General features: G+C 32.3%; 1 protein-coding gene across 1 annotated transcript; it reads left to right on the forward strand.

Annotated features, from left to right (window-relative positions):
- Positions 1-3418: 3418 nt before the first annotated feature.
- Positions 3419-4934, forward strand: LOC139850414 (thaumatin-like protein 1). Its single transcript, XM_071839990.1, has 3 exons — positions 3419-3613; positions 3818-4484; positions 4589-4934. The coding sequence occupies exons 1-3, from the start codon at positions 3562-3564 to the stop codon at positions 4773-4775; spliced, it is 906 nt and encodes a 301-aa protein (XP_071696091.1). The 5' UTR covers positions 3419-3561; the 3' UTR covers positions 4776-4934.
- The last annotated feature ends 17514 nt before the right edge of the window (positions 4935-22448 follow it).

Consider the following 22448-nt stretch of genomic DNA (forward strand, 5'->3'; position numbering starts at 1 on the left):
TGTTTCAGTGTGTGTAAGTCTTGGAACTTCTTGATATTTGTATATGAATCCGATAAGTTTCTAGGTCCGTAGTAGATCTTCATATACGTTTCTTAAATAAGTGTTGGCATCCCCGGTTAGTAATCTTGAGCTTCCGTGGTGGTCTTCCGGCTAATCCTTGTTCAGAAACCCTAATTTGTACTTGTCTTGTATTTCTTCAATTAAGATTTGTGGATCAAGACTCCGAGAGCTCATCTTTGATTTAGAAGTCTTTGAATCCCTGATTTAAGACTAAGTAGGTTAAATATACCTCTTAGATAGAAATTGTACTAAGAACCATGTTAAAACCCACTTTTTGAACAGTTTTTGACATGTAAACACTTTCAACCCTTAATAATAATTATTGTGTGATTTTGCATGTTTTAAGCTCTTTTAGTTATTATTAAGGTTGAAATATTGGTAATATCACTAGTAAAAATATGACCAATTTGAATGATAGCACCTACTAACTTCATTTTCCACCAATCAGAAATTTTCCTTCTCCAGAATAATTTCTCTTGATTGGTTGAAATACAAAAAAAGGTAGAAGGTTTTTCCTGTTCGGGCTACCCGGAAGACGAGTAATCCGACCCTATACTCTTATGTACACTGCCTATCAGAATTACTCTCTGGCTGTTTCTAACTTATCCGTGGCCACCACTAAATATTCGTCATAGACAAGATTCGAACCTGGGACCGCTTGCAAGGAACTCGGAGCCTCAACCACTTGAGCTAGTGGACACTTAAAATGAGACAACTCAAAATGAAAATGTGAACACTTAACACTTATAGTGAAACAGATGAAGTAATTAAATTCATAAAAGGATAAAATTAAGTCCACATGAATATAATTTGTCTTTTTTATTAAGGACAAATTCGTAAAACACAAACCCCAAGGAATCAAACCTTAATCATAACTAGTCCGGACCGGCCCGCGCGTTGCGGCGGGGGCTTTTGAGCTGCGTATTCATATTTAACGTAGCGTTGTGTATTTACAGAGGGGAACACGGCTCATGTTTTAAGCGCCGTTTTAGATGTCGTTGTGTTAAGCGTTTTTTAAAAAGTATCCGTTTCGAACGTAGTTAGTTTTTTTTGTTCAATAAATTTTTTCGAGTGTAATGGTGCTGTCGAAAAAATTTAACTCTCGTCGAACAGAAAGATACGAGCCGTCGTTGTGTTTAGTGTTTTTTAAAAAGTGTCCGTTTCGAACGTGGTTAGTTTCGTTTTGTTCATAAAATTATTTCTAGTCTGATGTTGCCGTTGAAAAAATTTAACTTGTGGCGAGCGGAAAGATACGAGTTGTCGTTGTGTTTAGCGTTTTTTAAATATTGTCCGTTTCGCGTATAGTTAGGCCCGTTGGGTTCGTAAGATTTTTCCGAGTTGAACGGTGGTCTCGGAAAAATTTAACTCGCACCGAGCGAGAAGATAGGGCCCGTTATAAATTCGGGGGAATTAGTTTCTTCTATTTTATTAAAATTATATATTTACATTTTTAGCCCATGAAAAGTGTAAATTTAAGAGACCGTTGTATAAATAGCCTAAGTTGAGGGACCGTTTATAATGTGAACGCGAACGCAAAACGACAATCGGATATAACTGAAACGACATAATTACCCATCACATTTAGTGTGTAAGTATTAATATTAATTAATATTAATAATATTAATATTAATATTAATATTAATTAATATTAATATAATAAAACTTGAACTTTAATGTGACATTTGAACATTGATATTTTCTTCTTTCTAAATCATTCTTCTTAGTTTTTTTCAAATAAAATGTTCACTTTGACCTTTCAATTTTGTAATATTTTGATTTCTTCACCTCAACTTTTTATTTTTCGTTCTCGTTTTTTATATTTTGTTTTTAATCAAAGTTTATTTTGATACATTCCTCTCTCAACATATATATTTTTTAACAATAATTACAATACAAAGATTTAATTATATAAAAAATGATGTTCAGTTTGTTAATTTTTCTTTATATTTTTTATAATTAGTTGTTTGTCTAAAAGTACCCCGTAATAAAAGTTAATAAATTTATCAACTTTTAATATAATCAAAATTTATTATATATAATTTTAATTTATATTTTTGATAAATGGGAAAAAGTTAAACATTAATAATATCTAATTCAAAGCACCATTATCATGTTTAAAATCACATAGCAAATTATAAGATGCAATCATGTATTTCTAAACACTATTATTATAAGGATAAACACATAAAACAAACATTTCTTCAAAACATGTTAGCGCAAGCATAGGGAGATCCGCAATAACACGCGATGGGTCCCCTACCTCGTTCTAATCTATTTATTATATTTAAAAATAAATAAATATACTATTGTTTTGGTATAGATATAACTAGATATTACTTATTCTGTATTAATAATGACTCTCTTAATATCGTTAATTGATATGAGTCGATGGTATGGAGAACCTATTTTTACTGATTGATTCTCGTTTACAGTTGAGCATGTATAAATAATACTCCGTAATAAGACTGCTAAACCTAACGGACTAAGTAACGGTAATGAACCTTTATAGAACACGCGCCATACATATAAATGTGAGCATAGTCCATCTAAACAATATAACCCATCTAACAAATATTTATATTTGTTTTGAAATAAATATTCATTTTAAGAAAATAAATACTAAATATTATCAAGCTTTTCAATTCACACTCTTTTACTAGTCTCAATAATTTATATTTTAAATGACTGAAGTCAAACTTATTTTTTGTATTAGGACAAAATTATAATGACTATTTTAAATTTATTACGGAGAATTTTTTTTTTTTCAAATGACATGTTTTATGAGAGGGATGAAGTAAGCAGAATTTGAACCCGGATATAGATTGAGCGAGTGTAAAAATTTAATAAAATTTTTAAAGTCAGCATGGAAAAACACCAAAAAAAAAATTTATTTTTTTACAAAAACAAAATTTTTTTTAGTATAAATTTTTTTTTCCGTTAAATTCAGGTAAGACAGTATACTCTTTATGTGATATATCAAGTTTTCGCCCGTGCTTAGTAGTAGTTTCATTGTTTCCGAATGGCCATTTTAAAAACATCACAAAGTCGTTTAACTTGGTGCGTTACAAGCATCACAAATGATTCATGGTATCAATTTCTGTCCATACCTTTTCCAAATATTTTTCTAAAGATATCATAGATTAAAGGGATTGCATGACCAAATTAATTAAATATCATTATCATCGTTGTTCATGTAAAAAGAAATAGGTGTTGGTCATATCGTTCCTCTCTTTCACAAAGACACGTACGCATACACAACCTAAGTCGGCATGTTGACCTGGCATTTAGTAATTTCTATAAATAGCCAACCATTTCGTTGCTTCATAATTCCCTCTTCACTCTCTCTTCCATCTAATTTCTTCGAATACTTCAACCATATAATTCACTCCATCATATAAACCCATAATTCTCCTAGTTTCTTCATCATTCATTCATCATTATTTCTTTTTCATAAAAAACTTATTAGTTTTCGACACCAAGTAGTGTATATATATTATCGATATGGGTCGACCCAACTTGATTATCACACTTTTTACATTATTCATTGTTAAAGGTAAACCAATGTCTCTTCATTAACAAAGATATAGACAATGTTTGTACTTAATTAATTTTTATTAAAAACTTACAATTTTTGTAGTGATTTTTTTGATAAAACATGCTAGAATGATCAAATTGGATGTTCTTTATTATACACAATTTATACTAAAATCTGATTGTTCAAAATTAAATTTAGATATTCTTGTTTTTCATATTGCAGGAGTTACAGGAGCTAAGTTTACATTTATAAACAAGTGTAGCTACACTGTTTGGCCGGGAATTCTCGGTCAACCAACTCTCGACACAACTGGATTCGAGCTTGTGAACGGGAATTCACGTTCCTTACAAGCTCCCCTAGGCTGGTCAGGCCGGTTCTGGGGAAGAACCGGGTGCAACTTTGACCAGTCTGGACACGGATCATGCACAACTGCAGATTGTGGGTCCGGACAAATAGAATGCAACGGGGCAGGAGCAACACCTCCTGCCACGTTAGCAGAATTCACTTTGGGATCTTCTTCAACAGCACAAGATTTTTATGACGTTAGTCTTGTAGATGGATATAATCTACAAATGATAGTTGAAGTAAGTGGTGGGTCTGGTGATTGTGGGACCACCGGTTGTGTTGATGACTTGAACCGGCGGTGTCCAAACGAATTAAAGGCAGCTAGCGGTGGAGGGTGTCGGAGTGCTTGTGAGGCATTTGGGACGGCGGAGTATTGTTGTAAAGGGGATTTTGGATCACCACAATCGTGTCAGCCTTCATCGTACTCGCAGGTTTTTAAGATGGCGTGTCCTAGGTCATATAGTTACGCGTACGATGATGCCACGAGTACGTTCACTTGTACGGCTGCAGATTATGTAATCACATTTTGTCCCTCACTGCAAAGGTAACTTTTAGCTGTGAAAGTTAGTTACTCCGTATATTATAACTGACCATTATATATAAAATTTTATTTTATTTAAATATTATTTTTTAATGAATGAATTACAGTGGACAGAATAGAAAGGGTGTGACAAAACCAGTAAACGGAAGCGTGTTAAGTCCGTTAAAAGGATTGTTTTCAAATAGTTCATTATACGCGGATCTTGCTACCGGCGATTCAACTGCCGTTAACCGTTCTGCTACAGTTTCATTAGTTATTGTTTTTTTAATTTTTGTTACATTTTTGGTTTTGTAAATGTTTTTTTATTGGTATGTATCTTATCTTATACGAGTAATTGGTTAAACTTTGATCTGTAAGGTCAACGTTACATAGAAAGTATTTTTTTATAGAAACAGCTAAACTTCTGTGTACGCCGCACGTCGTTGAGGGTGTATCTTACTAAGCTTATGAGTTATGGAGTACATATCATTAAATGATACCCGATTTGTCTCGTGTTTACTTTTTATTTTTTATTTTTTTTATTTATTTATTATAATATGGTAACAACACTACTAGTGGAAGTTACAGAAAAATAAATCTAAATTCTCGTCTCATAGAAATTGGTTAACCAATCACATTCGATCCATATATTTATGAAGTATAAACTATTGAGAGAATATCATATATCTCCCTTCTAAACACTAAAGTTATAAATTTCCCCAACTAAACATCTTAATATCATATATCCCCAATCTAAGATTTTAATCTCTCAAATTTGCCCATTTTCTAATTTAATTATAATTAACACACTTGAAAACTATATTTTAAATTTTGTTACCATTATACTCTTCTTTTTGCACCTTTTTTTTTTTTCTCTTTTTTGTTAGTAAAATCCTTTGTGTGAAATTAATCGCTACTCGTTTGCAAATGTTATACTTACATTTTAAGAAAATGATTTTGGAATTTTTGAACGAGATTGCAGATTTCCATGGAGCTTTTGACATTTTATAAAAAGGATTGAAGATTTCCATATATTTATGAAGTATAAACTTGATAAATTTAGAGTGATTTGATTGTAAAATTTGAGAATTGGATATGCACATTTTGACTTTTTAATAATAATAATAATAATAATAATAATAATAATAATAATAATAATAATAATAATAATAATAATAATAATAATAATAATAATAATAATCACTACTACAAAAAAAAAAGGAATGGAAACCGGTTTTTAAGGCTTTAGAAACCGGTTTTAAAACCGGTCTCTATGTATAGGGGTTTATAAAGTGGAGACCGGTTTTAAAACCGGTCTCTAAACTCGACTTTCGAAACCGGTTTTTAACAAAAAACATGTTTCTATTCTTGACAATAGAAATCTGTTTTTAATAAAAACCGGTTTCTATTCTAAATTTTTTTTTTTTTTTTAAAATATCGTTATACAAACAGCACCATCACCATCATGTCTATTTATGGTTGTTTATTTTATTAATATCATCACCGTCATTCACCAACAGTTGCATACATATTCATCTATCCATCTGCATACATCGACATTGTGACGATCGCTCCAAATCCATATGGACGAACACGTCATTCATTGATTTCATTGCGAGGTATTTGACCTCTATGTGATACATTTTGTAACATTGTATTCGTTTGAAAAGGTATTTCATAAATGAATATATAAATTCCAGGTTTTTAACATCTGATGATTCCTACGTATAGACAATCACCATTTAAATGGTTTACAATAATACATCTGTTGACAATACAGTCAAAATAAGATACATGGTAATGGTTTGGTGAATGCAAGTTTCTTGTATATAGCATGTATGACTCCAAGCACATATCTTGTATCACGTATAAGCAAACAGCGGAAGACTTCTAGAAACCTGAGAATAAACATGTTTCAAGTGTCAACACAAAGGTTGGTGAGTTCATAGTTTTAATATTACACATAATCCGTATATCAATGTGGATTACAAAAGTTCAGTTGTTTTATTCAAAACGTTTATCAATAGGTTTTACATAAAAGGTGAATCACAAGATTTCAGTTGTTTCATCCGAAACGTTTATCAATCAGTTCTACAAAATTGAGCACCCTGGTAACTAAACTTTAATGTTTATATAATTTGTACCCTTTGTATAATCATCTTAATAATATACGCAAACCAACGTGTACGCTTCTCAAATAGCATACGTCCGTTAAAAGGCTAGCGCTCTAGCTCGGACGGGGATGTCAAGCCCTATGGATCCATATACTACTACTCGCGCCCACCAGTTCTTATAACTGGCAGTTACTAGTTACCAAAGCTAAGGGATTTTCGGTTCAAACTCAGTGTAGAATTTAGTATGTACTTGTATCCATTGCGTTTAAAATAAAGTGCATGTATTTTCAGCCCAAAAATATAGATTGCAAAAGCAATTAAAAAGGGGCAAATGAAACTCACGCATATAAATATTGTATATCGGTTAATAAAGCATTTGCATGTATTCTCAGCCCAAAAATATAGAGAGTAAAAGGGATCTTATGAAACTCACAGTTTAATATTGATATACAATATTGCAGGAAAGCACGTAGACGCATCGGAGATGATAAACACGAGGTTTGATTCACAAAAATACCCCCGAACATTACCCATAATTTCCTTGGCAATAACTCATAATTTCCTTAGCTCTAGCTTGCTCGAAAACTCATTTTTGAAAATTACTTGGACAGCACTCCGTCGTAATATTTTATGTACATTATTATTTTTGTATCGCAAAAATAATAACATTAATAATAAAAATAATAAGATTAATAATAATCTTATTAATAATAATAATAATAATAATAATAATAATAATAATAATAATAATAATAATAATAATAATAATAATAATAATAATAATAATAAATAATAATAATATTACGGAGTATATCTATATTTGTGTATGTGTGTGATTATCTCGAGCCAAAAACTGCAATTTATAGAACCTGGCCTGAAATCTGGAGTCATGCGACTCGCATGGAAATGGCCTTCTGGCCATGCGACTCGCATGAGGACCAGGGACAGCTCACATTGTTTTGGCTCCTAGCTTGTCGACATAATATAAAATAAATATAAATATATAAATAATTAATATAATTATTTATATATTATATTTTATTCTTGTGCATAGTAGACTAGATATTTTTGGTCCGTTGCGTCGGGCGTTTCTTCTTGACTCGGGTCCCGGTTCCGGATTTTCAGACGTCCTTGCGTACTATTTTATATCGTGTACTTTGCGTTCCGCAACTTGTACTCTTGTCATTTACTTCTATAAATCATCGTCTCGTTATTTGTTAAAAATACATTTTAAAATAGTGTTTTACTGTAGCAAAGTTACTGTAGCAAAGTCAAATTTTACTGTAGCAATTCACTGTAGCAAAGTCAATTTCACTGTAGCAAATAGTGATTTTCGAAAACACTGTAGCATTTTGAGTAATGTGGCAATTTGAAAACACTGTAGCAAATTAGTGTTTAACTGGTTCATCTTAAACGCTTTAGTTAACTTATCTAAATATCAATTGAATCAATAAACGAATGTTACTATCGTTTATTATATATATGTATATATCTTTTTAATATACATAAATCAGTTTTTAAATACACATTGGACGTTATTTATAAATAAATTTTAATAATAAATATTTCAACTTATCATATACATTCAAATAGATATTTAAACCAATAAGTTTAATGTACGGTATCAAACAATTAATACATTGTTACCTTTTCATGTTATAGTATATATGTATCTTTTTACATATAATTGTTCGCGAATCGTCGAAAACAACCGAAGGTATTTAAATATATAAAAGTAATTCAAAAATTTTGAGATTCAGTTTTACAGACTTTGCTTATCGTGTCGGAAATGTTAATCATACAAAGATTAAGTTTAAATTTAGTCGAAATTTCTGGGTCATCACAGACATATATATCATGCATACACCGACAGTTGCATTCACCAACAATTGTATGACATGTTTGTTTTATTAGTTTTGTGTTGGTCTTGATTATTATATCATCATCATCATATCCGCTGTCGTAACAGTAAATACACCAACACCATCGCACCATTTGTTCATCGCTACACGATCGATTAACGCCGAGAACACGAAATCAAGAGCTGAAAAATGCACTAACATCCTGCATAAAATCATTCAATCAAAAGGTAACACAAGCCAAACTCAATGATTAGTTGTATAAATTAAAAAATATCAAATTACAACACTTACTTTTAACAACCCAAGTATGATAATTATGTTCTGTAATACTACAATACAAGATAAGAACTTACAGTAGCGAAATGAGCTTTACGAGATCTAAATGGGTTTTTAGTTTTTGGTACTAAATGGGTTTTTTAAATGAACTTAGTGTGAGAAATTTGAAAGATGGTGAAATGAGCTTTTAGTGTTTAGTTGAAGCAGTGAGATCAAAATGAGTTTTTAAAATTTTCCTTTCCCTTTCAAAAGAAAAAGACACATTCATCATATTATCATTACTCTTTTCGTTTCCCGCTCAAAAGGAAAAGGCATTTTTTCCGCATCGAAACCGGTTTTATCTAAAAAGAGGTTTCAAAAGTGATACAAAAGAGACCGGTTTCTTTAAAAAACAGGTTCCCAAAGTTGGAACCGGTTCCTAGTTTCCTCCTTGTTTAAAACCGGTTTCCATTCACTTTATAAAACTGTTTTTTCATGTTTATGTAAAAACCGGTTTCGTATGGGGGTTTCTATTTCCTTTTGTGTAGTAGTGAATAACAATAATAATAATAATAATAATAATAATAATAATAATAATAATAATAATAATAATAATAATAATAATAATAATAATAATAATAATTATTATTATTATTATTATTATTATTATTATTATTATTATTATTATTATTATTATTATTATTATTATTATAGAAATAACAACAACAACAACAACAACAACAATAATAATAATAATAATAATAATAATAATAATAATAATAATAATAATAATAATAATAATAATAATATTAATTATAATAATAATAATATTATTATTATTTAATTATTAATTACTATTAGTCTTATTATTATGATTACTAGTGAAATGACCCGTGGAATTACGGATTTGGTTAAACGAAATAGCTTAATAATATGTTTTAGGAATTAAGTGAATGTAAATGCTAAGGTGGTTTTGTTTAATGACTCGTAAAACCACAGATTCTGACTAAGAATCTTGTCGTTGTTTTTACAAACATATAGAGACATGTATTTTCGCATACATATGTAACGTAATTAATCTCATAAAGAGAATCTATATTTGAATATTAATATTATAATAATAATTATTGTAATTATAATAATAATAATAATTAATAATAATAATAATAATAATAATAATAATAATAATAATAATAATAATAATAATAATAATAAAAATAAAGTTTGCTGAGCATTTATAGTTTTAATAATAATTATAACTAATAACAAATGCCTTTTAAATTTTTTTAAAAAATTGTAAAGATTAAATTATATCTTAATAATAATAATTAAATTATACTAATTATTTGTAAAAATTAAATTTTAATTGTAAATTAAATTGATTTATGATGTCATCCAAGTGAGTTAGATTTTTTTCTATTTTCATTTTGATTTTTTTCAATGAAGGAAAATAACTATTTATAATGTCATCATTATAGTATTTTAATATTAAAATTATAGACTATAGATATAGATAGATTATTATTATCATTATTATATAACTTTCTTTTAATAGTCATTAGAATTAGAATATTAGAGTATTGTTTACACATAAAAAAATATTGTATTTCGTACAGTTAATAATTAATAACTGACACTTTACATTAATATAGTAATTAAATTAACATGTACACTCCAGAGTCATACTTTGAAAAAATATATCCTTAATTGTTACTCCCTATTATTCAAAAGCTTGTTTGTTAGGGATAAGATCATTATAAATCAAGATATCTGGTTAGTTGCTTTATATATTACGGAGTACCTTTTGTGTCTTATTTTTATATCTTTAGCTATAGCTAATTAGTTATATGATTCTTTTTTATCATGTTTGGCAAGTGATAATCCATAACGTTAAGTAAACGGATTCTTAAATTCAAACGTAGTTTCAACATACATAATTTTTTTACAATCATGATACATACATAACATAAAAGTACTTAACAAAGATTAATGATGCCTGACAAAATCAAGATTATATTGCAAGTCCATATTCAATGGTTCAAGATATTAACAGAAATTATACCCGCCACATCAGCGCCCACATCAGCACAAACCTTTTAACATTACTTTAAAATTCATTTTACTAAACCCTTACAATCATACACTCCATTTCAAACTTTATCCAATTTAAAATTATTATTTAAATACAATAAATAAATACAAATAACATTTTATTTATCAAATAAAATAAAAACATTACATTATTAAAAATTAAAAACATTGCATTCGTTTTTAAAAGACAAACTTTCTTTACATCGAAAGTTGACGGCATGCATACCATTCCATAATACATCCAACTATAATTGACTTAATAATAATCTTGACGAACTCAACGACTCGAATGCAACGTCTTTCGAAATATGCCATGAATGACTCCAAATAATATCCTTAAAATGAGCTAATGCACAGCGGAAGATTTCTTTAATACCTGAGAATAAACATGCTTTAAAGTGTCAACCAAAAGGTTGGTGAGTTCATAGGTTTATCGTAATCAATCATTTCCATAATTTTAATAGACCATAAGATTTCATTTTTTCCAATAAATATACATCTCATATCAGGCATTTCGCAAACTGCATAGAGATAAAAATCATTCATATGGTGAACACCTGGTAACCGACCTTAACAAGGTGCATATAGAATATCCCCATTATTCCGGAACTCCCTTCGGACATGATAAATTCGAAGTACTAAAGCATCCGGTACTTTGGATGAGGCTTGTTGGGCCCAACAGATCTATCTTTATGATTCGCGTCAATTAGGGTGTCTGTTCCCTAATTCTTACATTACCAGACTAAAAAGGGGCATATTCGGTTTAATAATTCAACCATAGAATGTAGTTTCGATTACTTGTGTCTATTTCGTAAAACCGTTATAAAAGCAGCGCATGTATTCTCAGTCCCAAAAATATATATTGCAAAAGCATTTAAAAAGGGAGCAAATGAAACTCACAATACGATATTTTGTAGTAAAAATATGCATACAACGATACAGGACAATGCAGGGTTGTCCTCGGATTCACGAACCTATATCAAGTATATATATTAACACATATAATTAACATGTAATAATAATTAAACTAGTTTATGTATATTACTTATTTAATAATAATAATAATAATAATAATAATAATAATAATAATAATAATAATAATAATAAGATAATAGGAATGCTACCTCCATGTATCAAGCTTTAAAGAAATAAACGCCCATGCTCGGGCTCGAACCCACGACCTCTCGCCTAACAAACGCACTCCCAAACCATCCCTCTGTTGTTTCATTTCTGAAATAATGCTCGTATTAATTTTATTTAATCTTTAATTTCCCGTTTCCCTTATTTCTTCTTCTTCTACATTATCATCGCCCTTCTGTATCATCATCTTCATCATTCTGTTACCGTCATCATATCAGCCATCATTCTTCAAATTTATATCAATCTCATCGTCATCTTCATAGTCATATTTACTAACGATTATCGTCATTATTTCTTATGATTATAATCTCACCATCATCAATTCATTATCATAATCTTAAACTATCATCCGTAAACATACTCGTTACCCTAATCAATATCTAATTAATATCATAAACGTATCAATCGATCCATCATATGTCTGTAATGGATCAGTTTCTCAATTGAACCTTATTGGGCCGCCACCCTTTTTCAGTCCAAATGATTTATTTAGCCCAATAATCTCAGCCCATAAAGGGAGTCCAACTGATTGGAATTAAATATGTTGGTTTCGTGTTTCAAAGTTCGCAGGAAAAAAAATATGAACGCGATGGTGAAAAGTAACTCGACAAGAATAATGGGTGGGGTCTGATTCAGCATATAATTATCACTAAAACCTCATCATTCTCTTTTTTTTTTTCCGTTATTGTTGTAAACAAGAATATAAGTATAACGTATTGTAGCAGCAACAGTAAACATAGCAGCAGGTCTTGGGCGTTGGAGATCGACAGAAAAATAGAAGTATAGCTACAGTAGCAGCAAGCAATCGTATGGTAGCAGTAAATAGGTTTATAGAGCCATCGAATAGAAACAAGAAACAATAGCAGCTTTAGTTGGGTTTAAATGGTGGTTCATGTGGTGGTTTGCGTATAATAGAAAAGAAACAAGTATGGGTGAGGGTGGCGATTTAATATGTTGTAGGTTTAATTTCGATGAGAGTGATGGGTTTCAAATAGGACAGCAAACAGACTCGTTGTAGCTTTAATTGTGATGAAGGTGATTGATTCACTAGTAAATAAAAAAGATATATATGAAATGTCCCGTTCTTATTGATTAAAAACGTTCCATATTAATTGATTTCGTTGCGAGGTTTTGACCTCTATATGAGACGTTTTTCAAAGACTGCATTCATTTTTAAAACAAACCATAACCTTTATTTCATAAATAAAAGTTTAAAAAGCTTTACGTAGATTATCAAATAATGATAATCTAAAATATCCTGTTTACACACGACCATTACATAATGGTTTACAATACAAATATGTTACATCGAAATCAGTTTCTTGAATGCAGTTTTTACACAATATCATACAAACATGGACTCCAAATCTTGTCCTTATTTTAGTATGCAACAGCGGAAGCTCTTAGTATTCACCTGAGAATAAACATGCTTTAAACATCAACAAAAATGTTGGTGAGTTATAGGTTTAACCTATATATATCAAATCGTAATAATATACCACAAGATTTCATATTTCAATACACATCCCATACATAGAGATAAAAATCATTCATATGGTGAACACCTGGTAACCGACATTAACAAGATGCATATATAAGAATATCCCCATCATTCCGGGACACCCTTCGGATATGATATAAATTTCGAAGTACTAAAGCATCCGGTACTTTGGATGGGGTTTGTTAGGCCCAATAGATCTATCTTTAGGATTCGCGTCAATTAGGGTGTCTGTTCCCTAATTCTTAGATTACCAGACTTAATAAAAAAGGGCATATTCGATTTCAATAATTCAACCATAGAATGTAGTTTCACGTACTTGTGTCTATTTTGTAAATCATTTATAAAACCTGCATGTATTCTCATCCCAAAAATATTAGATTTTAAAAGTGGGACTATAACTCACTTTCACAGATTTTTACTTCGTCGGGAAGTAAGACTTGGCCACTGGTTGATTCACGAACCTATAACAATATATACATATATATCAAAGTATGTTCAAAATATATTTACAACACTTTTAATATATTTTGATGTTTTAAGTTTATTAAGTCAGCTGTCCTCGTTAGTAACCTACAACTAGTTGTCCACAGTTAGATGTACAGAAATAAATCGATAAATATTATCTTGAATCAATCCACGACCCAGTGTATACGTATCTCAGTATTGATCACAACTCAAACTATATATATTTTGGAATCAACCTCAACCCTGTATAGCTAACTCCAACATTCACATATAGAGTGTCTATGGTTGTTCCGGAATATATATAGATGTGTCGACATGATAGGTCGAAACATTGTATACATGTCTATGGTATCTCAAGATTACATAATATACAATACAAGTTGATTAAGTTATGGTTGGAATAGATTTGTTACCAATTTTCACGTAGCTAAAATGAGAAAAATTATCCAATCTTGTTTTACCCATAACTTCTTCATTTTAAATTCGTTTTGAGTGAATCAAATTGCTATGGTTTCATATTGAACTCTTTTTTATGAATCTAAACAGAAAAAGTATAGGTTTATAGTCGTAAAAATAAGTTATAAGTCGTTTTTGTAAAGGTAGTCATTTCAGTCGAAAGAACGACGTCTAGATGACCATTTTAGAAAACATACTTCCACTTTGAGTTTAACCATAATTTTTGGATATAGTTTCATGTTCATAATAAAAATCATTTTCTCAGAATAACAACTTTTAAATCAAAGTTTATCATAGTTATTAATTAACTAACCCAAAACAGCCCGCGGTGTTACTACGACGGCGTAAATCCGGTTTTACGGTGTTTTTCGAGTTTCCTGGTTTTAAATCATTAAGTTAGCATATCATATAGATATAGAACATGTGTTTAGTTGATTTTAAAAGTCAAGTTAGAAGGATTAACTTTTATTTGCGAACAAGTTTAGAATTAACTAAACTATGTTCTAGTGATTACAAGTTTAAACCTTCGAATAAGATAGCTTTATATGTATGAATCGAATGATGTTATGAACATCATTACTACATCAAATTCCTTGGATAAACCTACTGAAAATGAGAAAAATGGATCTAGCTTCAAAGGATCCTTGGATAGCTTGAAAGTTCTTGAAGCAGAATCATGATACGAAAACAATTTCAAGTAAGATTTCCACTCGAAATAAGATTGTTATAGTTATAGAAATTGAATTAAAGTTTGAATATGATTATTACCTTGTATTAGAAATATAACCTACTGTAAGTAATAAAGGTTTCTTGATCTTGGATGATTACTTGGAATGGATTTAGAAAACTTGGAAGTAAACTTGCAATCTTGGAAGTATTCTTGATTTTATGAAACTATAACTTTTGGAATTTATGAAGAACACTTAGAACTTGAAGATAGAACTTGAGAGAGATCAATTAGATGAAGAAAATTGAAGAATGAAAGTGTTTGTAGGTATTTTTGGTCGTTGGTGTATGCATTAGATATAAAGGATATGTAATTTTGTTTTCATGTAAATAAGTCATGAATGATTACTCATATTTTTGTAATTTTATGAGATATTTCATGCTAGTTGCCAAATGATGGTTCCCACATGTGTTAGGTGACTCACATGGGCTGCTAAGAGCTGATCATTGGAGTGTATATACCAATAGTACATACATCTAAAAGCTGTGTATTGTACGAGTACGAATACGGGTGCATACGAGTAGAATTGTTGATGAAACTGAACGAGGATGTAATTGTAAGCATTTTTGTTAAGTAGAAGTATTTTGATAAGTGTCTTGAAGTCTTTCAAAAGTGTATGAATACATATTAAAACACTACATATATATACATTTTAACTGAGTCGTTAAGTCATCGTTAGTCGTTACATGTAAATGTTGTTTTGAAACCTTTAGGTTAACGATCTTGTTGAATGTTGTTAACCCATTGTTTATTATAACAAATGAGATGTTAAATTGTTATATTATCATGATATTATGATATATAATATATCTTAGTATGATATATATACAGTTAAATGTCATTACAACGATAATCGTTACATATATGTCTCGTTTCGAAATCATTAAGTTAGTAGTCTTATTTTTACATATGTATTTCATTGTTAATACACTTAATAATATATTTACTTATCATTTAACATAATTAATAAAGTGTATCAATATCTTAATATGATTCATATGTACCTAGTAAGACGCTGTTATAACGATAATCGTTATATATATATCGTTTTCGAGTTTCTTAAATTAATAGTCTTATTTTTATGTATATAACTCATTGTTAAAATACCTAATGAGATACATACTTATAATAAAATCATGTTAACTATATATATAACCATATATATGTCATCGTATAGTTTTTACAAGTTTTAACGTTCGTGAGTCACCGGTCAACTTGGGTGGTCAATTGTCTATATGAAACCTATTTCAATTAATCAAGTCTTAATAAGTTTGATTGCTTAACATGTTGGAAACACTTAATCATGTAAATAAAAATTTCATTTAATATATATATAAACATGGAAAAGTTCGGGTCACTACAGTACCTACCCGTTAAATAAATTTCGTCCCGAAATTTTAAGCAGTTGGAGGTGTTGACGTATCTTCTGGAAATAAATGCGGGTATTTCTTCTTCATTTGATCTTCACGCTCCCAGGTGAACTCGGGTCCTCTACGAGCATTCCATCGAACCTTAACAATCGGTATCTTGTTTTGTTTAAGTCTCTTAACCTCACGATCCATTATTTCGACGCGTTCTTCAATGAATTGAAGTTTTTCATTGATTTGGATTTCGTCCAACAGAATAGTGAGATCTTCTTTAGCAAAACATTTCTTCAAATTTGAGACGTGAAAAGTGTTATGTACAGCCGTGAGTTGTTGAGGTAGCTCCAGTTGGTAAGCTACTGGTCTGACACGATCTATAATCTTGAATGGTCCAATGTACCTTGGATTTAGTTTCCTCCGTTTACCAAATCGAACAACGCCTTTCCAAGGTGAAACCTTAAGCATGACCATTTCTCCAATTTCAAACTCTATATCTTTTCTTTTACTGTCCGCGTAGCTCTTTTGTCGACTCTGGGCGGTTTTCAATCTTTGTTGAATTTGGATGATTTTCTCGGTAGTTTCTTGTATTATCTCCGGACCCGTAATCTGTCTATCCCCTACTTCACTCCAACAAATCGGAGACCTGCACTTTCTACCATAAAGTGCTTCAAACGGCGCCATCTCAATGCTTGAATGGTAGCTGTTGTTGTAGGAAAATTCTGCTAACGGTAGATGTCGATCCCAACTGTTTCCGAAATCAATAACACAAGCTCGTAGCATGTCTTCAAGCGTTTGTATCGTCCTTTCGCTCTGCCCATCAGTTTGTGGATGATAGGCAGTACTCATGTCCAGATGAGTTCCCAATGCTTGCTGTAATGTCTGCCAGAATCTTGAAATAAATCTGCCATCCCTATCAGAGATAATAGAGATTGGTATTCCATGTCTGGAGACAACTTCCTTCAAATACAGTCGTGCTAACTTCTCCATCTTGTCATCTTCTTTTATTGGCAGGAAGTGTGCTGATTTGGTGAGACGATCAACTATTACCCAAATAGTATCAAAACCACTTGCAGTCCTTGGCAATTTAGTGATGAAATCCATGGTAATGTTTTCCCATTTCCATTCAGGGATTTCGGGTTGTTGAAGTAGACCTGATGGTTTCTGATGCTCAGCTTTGACCTTAGAACACGTCAAACATTCTCCTACGTATTTAGCAACATCAGCTTTTATACCCGGCCACCAAAAATGTTTCTTGAGATCCTTGTACATCTTCCCCGTTCCAGGATGTATTGAGTATCTGGTTTTATGAGCTTCTCTAAGTACCATTTCTCTCATATCTCCAAATTTTGGTACCCAAATCCTTTCAGCCCTATACCGGGTTCCGTCTTCCCGAATATTAAGATGCTTCTCCGATCCTTTGGGTATTTCATCCTTTAAATTTCCCTTTTTTAAAACTCCTTGTTGCGCCTCCTTTATTTGAGTAGTAAGGTTATTATGAATCATTATATTCATAGATTTTACTCGAATGGGTTCTCTGTCCTTCCTGCTCAAGGCATCGGCTACCACATTTGCCTTCCCCGGGTGGTAACGAATCTCAAAGTCTTAATCATTCAATAATTCAATCCACCTACGCTGCCTCATATTCAGTTGTTTCTGATTAAATATGTGTTGAAGACTTTTGTGGTCGGTATATATAATACTTTTGACCCCATATAAGTAGTGCCTCCAAGTCTTTAATGCAAAAACAACCGCGCCTAATTCCAAATCATGCGTCGTATAATTTTGTTCGTGAATCTTCAATTGTCTAGACGCATAAGCAATCACCTTCGTTCGTTGCATTAATACACAACCGAGACCTTGCTTTGATGCATCACAATAAATCACAAAATTATCATTCCCTTCAGGCAATGACAATATAGGTGCCGTAGTTAGCTTTTTCTTCAATAACTGAAACGCTTTCTCTTGTTCATCATTCCATTCAAATTTCTTCCCTTTATGCGTTAATGCAGTCAAGGGTTTTGCTATTCTGGAAAAGTCTTGGATGAACCTTCTGTAGTAACCAGCTAGTCCTAAAAACTGGCGTATGTGTTTCGGAGTTTTCGGGGTTTCCCACTTTTCAACAGTTTCTATCTTTGCCGGATCCACCTTAATACCTTCTTTGTTCACTATGTGACTGAGGAATTGAACTTCTTCCAACCAAAATGCACACTTTGAAAACTTAGCGTACAATTCTTCCTTCCTCAATACTTCTAACACCTTTCTCAAATGTTCACCGTGGTCTTGGTCATTCTTTGAGTAAATAAGTATGTCATCAATGAAAACAATGACAAACTTGTCAAGGTATGGTCCACACACTCGGTTCATAAGGTCCATGAACACAGCTGGTGCATTAGTTAAACCAAACGGCATGACCATAAACTCGTAATGACCGTAACGTGTTCTGAAAGCTGTCTTTGGAATATCATCTTCTTTCACCCGCATTTGATGATACCCGGAACGTAAGTCAATCTTTGAATAAACAGACGAGCCTTGTAGTTGATCAAATAAGTCGTCGATTCTCGGTAGTGGGTAGCGGTTCTTGATGGTAAGTTTGTTCAACTCTCGGTAGTCGATACACAACCTGAATGTACCATCTTTCTTCTTGACAAACAAAACAGGAGCTCCCCACGGTGATGTGCTTGGTCGAATGAAACCACGCTCTAAAAGTTCTTGTAATTGACTTTGCAGTTCTTTCATCTCGCTGGGTGCGAGTCTGTAAGGAGCACGAGCTATTGGTGCAGCTCCTGGTACAAGATCTATTTGAAATTCAACAGATCGATGTGGGGGCAATCCCGGTAATTCTTTCAGAAATACATCGGGAAATTCTTTTGCAACGGGAACATCATTGATGCTCTTTTCTTCAGTTTGTACTTTCTCGACGTGTGCTAGAACAGCATAGCAACCTTTTCTTATTAGTTTTTGTGCCTTCAAATTACTAATAAGATGTAGCTTCGTGTTGCCCTTTTCTCCATACACCATTAAGGGTTTTCCTTTTTCTCGTATAATGCGAATTGCATTTTTGTAACAAACGATCTCTGCTTTCACTTCTTTCAACCAGTCCATACCGATTATCACATCAAAACTCCCTAACTCTACTGGTATCAAGTCAATCTTAAATGTTTCGCTAACCTGTTTAATTTCTCGATTCCGACATATATTATCTGCTGAAATTAATTTACCATTTGCTAATTCGAGTAAAAATTTACTATCCAAAGTCGTCAATGGACAACTTAATTTAGCACAAAAATCTCTACTCATATAGCTTCTATCCGCACCCGAATCAAATAAAACGTAAGCAGATTTATTGTCAATAAGAAACGTACCCGTAACAAGCTCCGGGTCTTCCTGTGCCTCTGCCGCATTAATATTGAAAACTCTTCCGCGGCCTTGTCCAATCGTGTTCTCCTGGTTCGGGCAATTTCTAATAATGTGGCCCGGTTTTCCACATTTATAACAAACTACATTGGCATAACTTGCTCCGACACTACTTGCTCCACCATTACTCGTTCCGACACCATTTGTTCCTTTCGTTCTATTAACACCTGATCCGTAGACCTCACACTTCGCCGCGCTATGACCATTTCTTTTACACTTGTTACAAAATTTGGTGCAGAACCCCGAGTGATACTTTTCACACCTTTGGCATAGCTGCTTCTGATTGTTGTTGTTGTTGCGGTTGTTATTGTTGTTGGAATGTTATTTGTAGTTGCTGTTGTTGTTGTTGTTGTTGTTGTTGTTGTTGTTGTTGTTATTGTTGTTGGGCCGTTTGTTGTAGTTGCGATTGATGTTGCGATTGTTGGGATAATTTTTGCGATTATTATTGTAATTGTTGTTGTTATTGTATTGGTGATTCTTATCAACGTTTTCCTCCCACTTTCTTTTGACTTGCTTCACATTGGCCTCTTCAGCCGTCTGTTCTTTAATTCTTTCCTCAATCTGGTTCACTAGTTTGTGAGCCATTCTACATGCCTGTTGTATGGAGGCGGGCTCGTGTGAACTTATATCTTCTTGGATTCTTTCCGGTAATCCTTTCACAAACGCGTCGATCTTCTCTTCCTCATCTTCGAATGCTCCCGGACACAATAGGCACAATTCTGTGAATCGTCTTTCGTACTTGGTAATATCAAATCCTTGGGTTCGTAACCCTCTAAGTTCTATCTTGAGCTTATTGACCTCGGTTCTGGGACGGTACTTCTCGTTCATCAAGTGTTTGAATGCTAACCACGGTAGTGCGTAAGCATCATCTTGTCCCACTTGCTCTAGATAGGTATTCCACCATGTTAACGCAGAACCTGTGAAGGTTTGCGTAGCGTACTTCACTTTGTCCTCTTCAGTACACTTACTTATGGCAAACACCGATTCGACCTTCTCGGTCCACCGTTTCAATCCGATCGGTCCTTCGGTTCCATCAAATTCCAAAGGTTTGCAGGCAGTGAATTCTTTGTAGGTGCATCCTACACGATTTCCTGTACTGCTAGATCCAAGGTTATTGTTGGTATGTAGCACAGCCTGTACTGCGGCTATGTTTGAAGCTAGAAAAGTACGGAATTCCTCTTCATTCATATTCACGGTGTGTCGAGTAGTCGGTGCCATTTCCTTCAAAATAGTCAAATGGAACAAGTTAATCATACAGAATATTAAGAGTAGTTAATAGTATTTCGTAGCATAATATGAACTCATTTATAAAAGCTTTTTCTTCATATTAGCGTTTTATAAGTTTAAATTCGGGTAGTACCTACCCGTTAAGTTCATACTTAGTAGCTAATATACAATTCAACTACTACAATTCTATATGAAAAACTGATTATAATAATATTTCGCGTTCAAACTTTTATACAATATTTTACAAACTTACAATACCGCTTATTTTACATAAAGCATGAAATATAGCACACAATAACTTTGATACAAGATAGTTGTGAAGATAATTCTAGCTAGTACACAAGTCGTTCAGCAAAGGCAATAAAGACACGTAATTCATACGTCCAGAAACAAGTCATGCATTCTGGTTTTACTAGGACTACTTCCCATCCTTGGTCTTGTGCAACATAACCGTTATGGCCGTTGATAAGACAGCGTGTTGTAACGTCGTCAAAGGGACGAGGGTTACGTAATGTCCAACAGTCCCGTAATAATCTAAAAACCTCATTTCTTACCCCAATTACCGACTCCGTCACTTGTGGAAACGTTTTGTTTAATAGTTGTAGCCCGATGTTCTTGTTCTCACTTTGGTGAGAAGCGAACATTACTAATCCGTAAGCATAACATGCTTCTTTATGTTACATGTTAGCCGCTTTTTCTAAATCACGAAGTCCAATATTCGGATATATTGAGTCAAAATAATTTCTTAACCCGTTGCGTAAAATAGCATTTGGGTTCCCCGCAATATATGCATCAAAGTAAACACATCGTAACTTATGGGTTTCCCAATGTGATATCCCCCATTTTTCGAACGAAAGCCTTTTATAAACTAAGGCATTCTTGGAACGTTCTTCGAATGTCTTACAAACTGATCTCGCCTTAAATAGTTGTGCCGAAGAATTCTGACCGACTCTAGACAAGATTTCATCAATCATGTCTCCGGGTAGGTCTCTTAAAATATTGGGTTGTCTATCCATTTTATGTTTTTATACTGTAAAATAGACAAGAGTTAGATTCATAAAAAAATACTTATTAATACAAGCAATTTTTACATATATCATAAAGCATAAGCACACTATATTACATATATTACACCAAATGAATACAACTATCTTATTCCGACTCGCTCGTTTCTTCTTCTTCGGTTTTGGTTCGTTTTGCCAAGTTTCTAGGGATATATGATGTTCCCCTAATACTAGCTGTCGTTTTCCACAACGGTTTAGAAAAACCTGGTGGTTTAGAGGTTCCCGGGTCATTGTTACAACTTAAGGACTTCGGGGGTTGACGATACATATAAAGTTCATCGGGGTTGGAATTAGATTTCTCTATTTTT

The sequence above is a fragment of the Rutidosis leptorrhynchoides genome, chromosome 5, assembly GCF_046630445.1.
Source record: "Rutidosis leptorrhynchoides isolate AG116_Rl617_1_P2 chromosome 5, CSIRO_AGI_Rlap_v1, whole genome shotgun sequence".
NCBI lineage: Eukaryota > Viridiplantae > Streptophyta > Magnoliopsida > Asterales > Asteraceae > Rutidosis > Rutidosis leptorrhynchoides.

Coding starts and splice junctions, on each gene's coding strand:
- LOC139850414 (XM_071839990.1), top strand. CDS start 3,562: ATGGGTCGACCCAACTTGATTATCACACTTTTTACATTATTCATTGTT. Junction 3,614..3,817: donor TACATTATTCATTGTTAAAG/GTAAACCAATGT, acceptor TTCATATTGCAG/GAGTTACAGGAGCTAAGTTT. Junction 4,485..4,588: donor TTTTGTCCCTCACTGCAAAG/GTAACTTTTAGC, acceptor AATGAATTACAG/TGGACAGAATAGAAAGGGTG.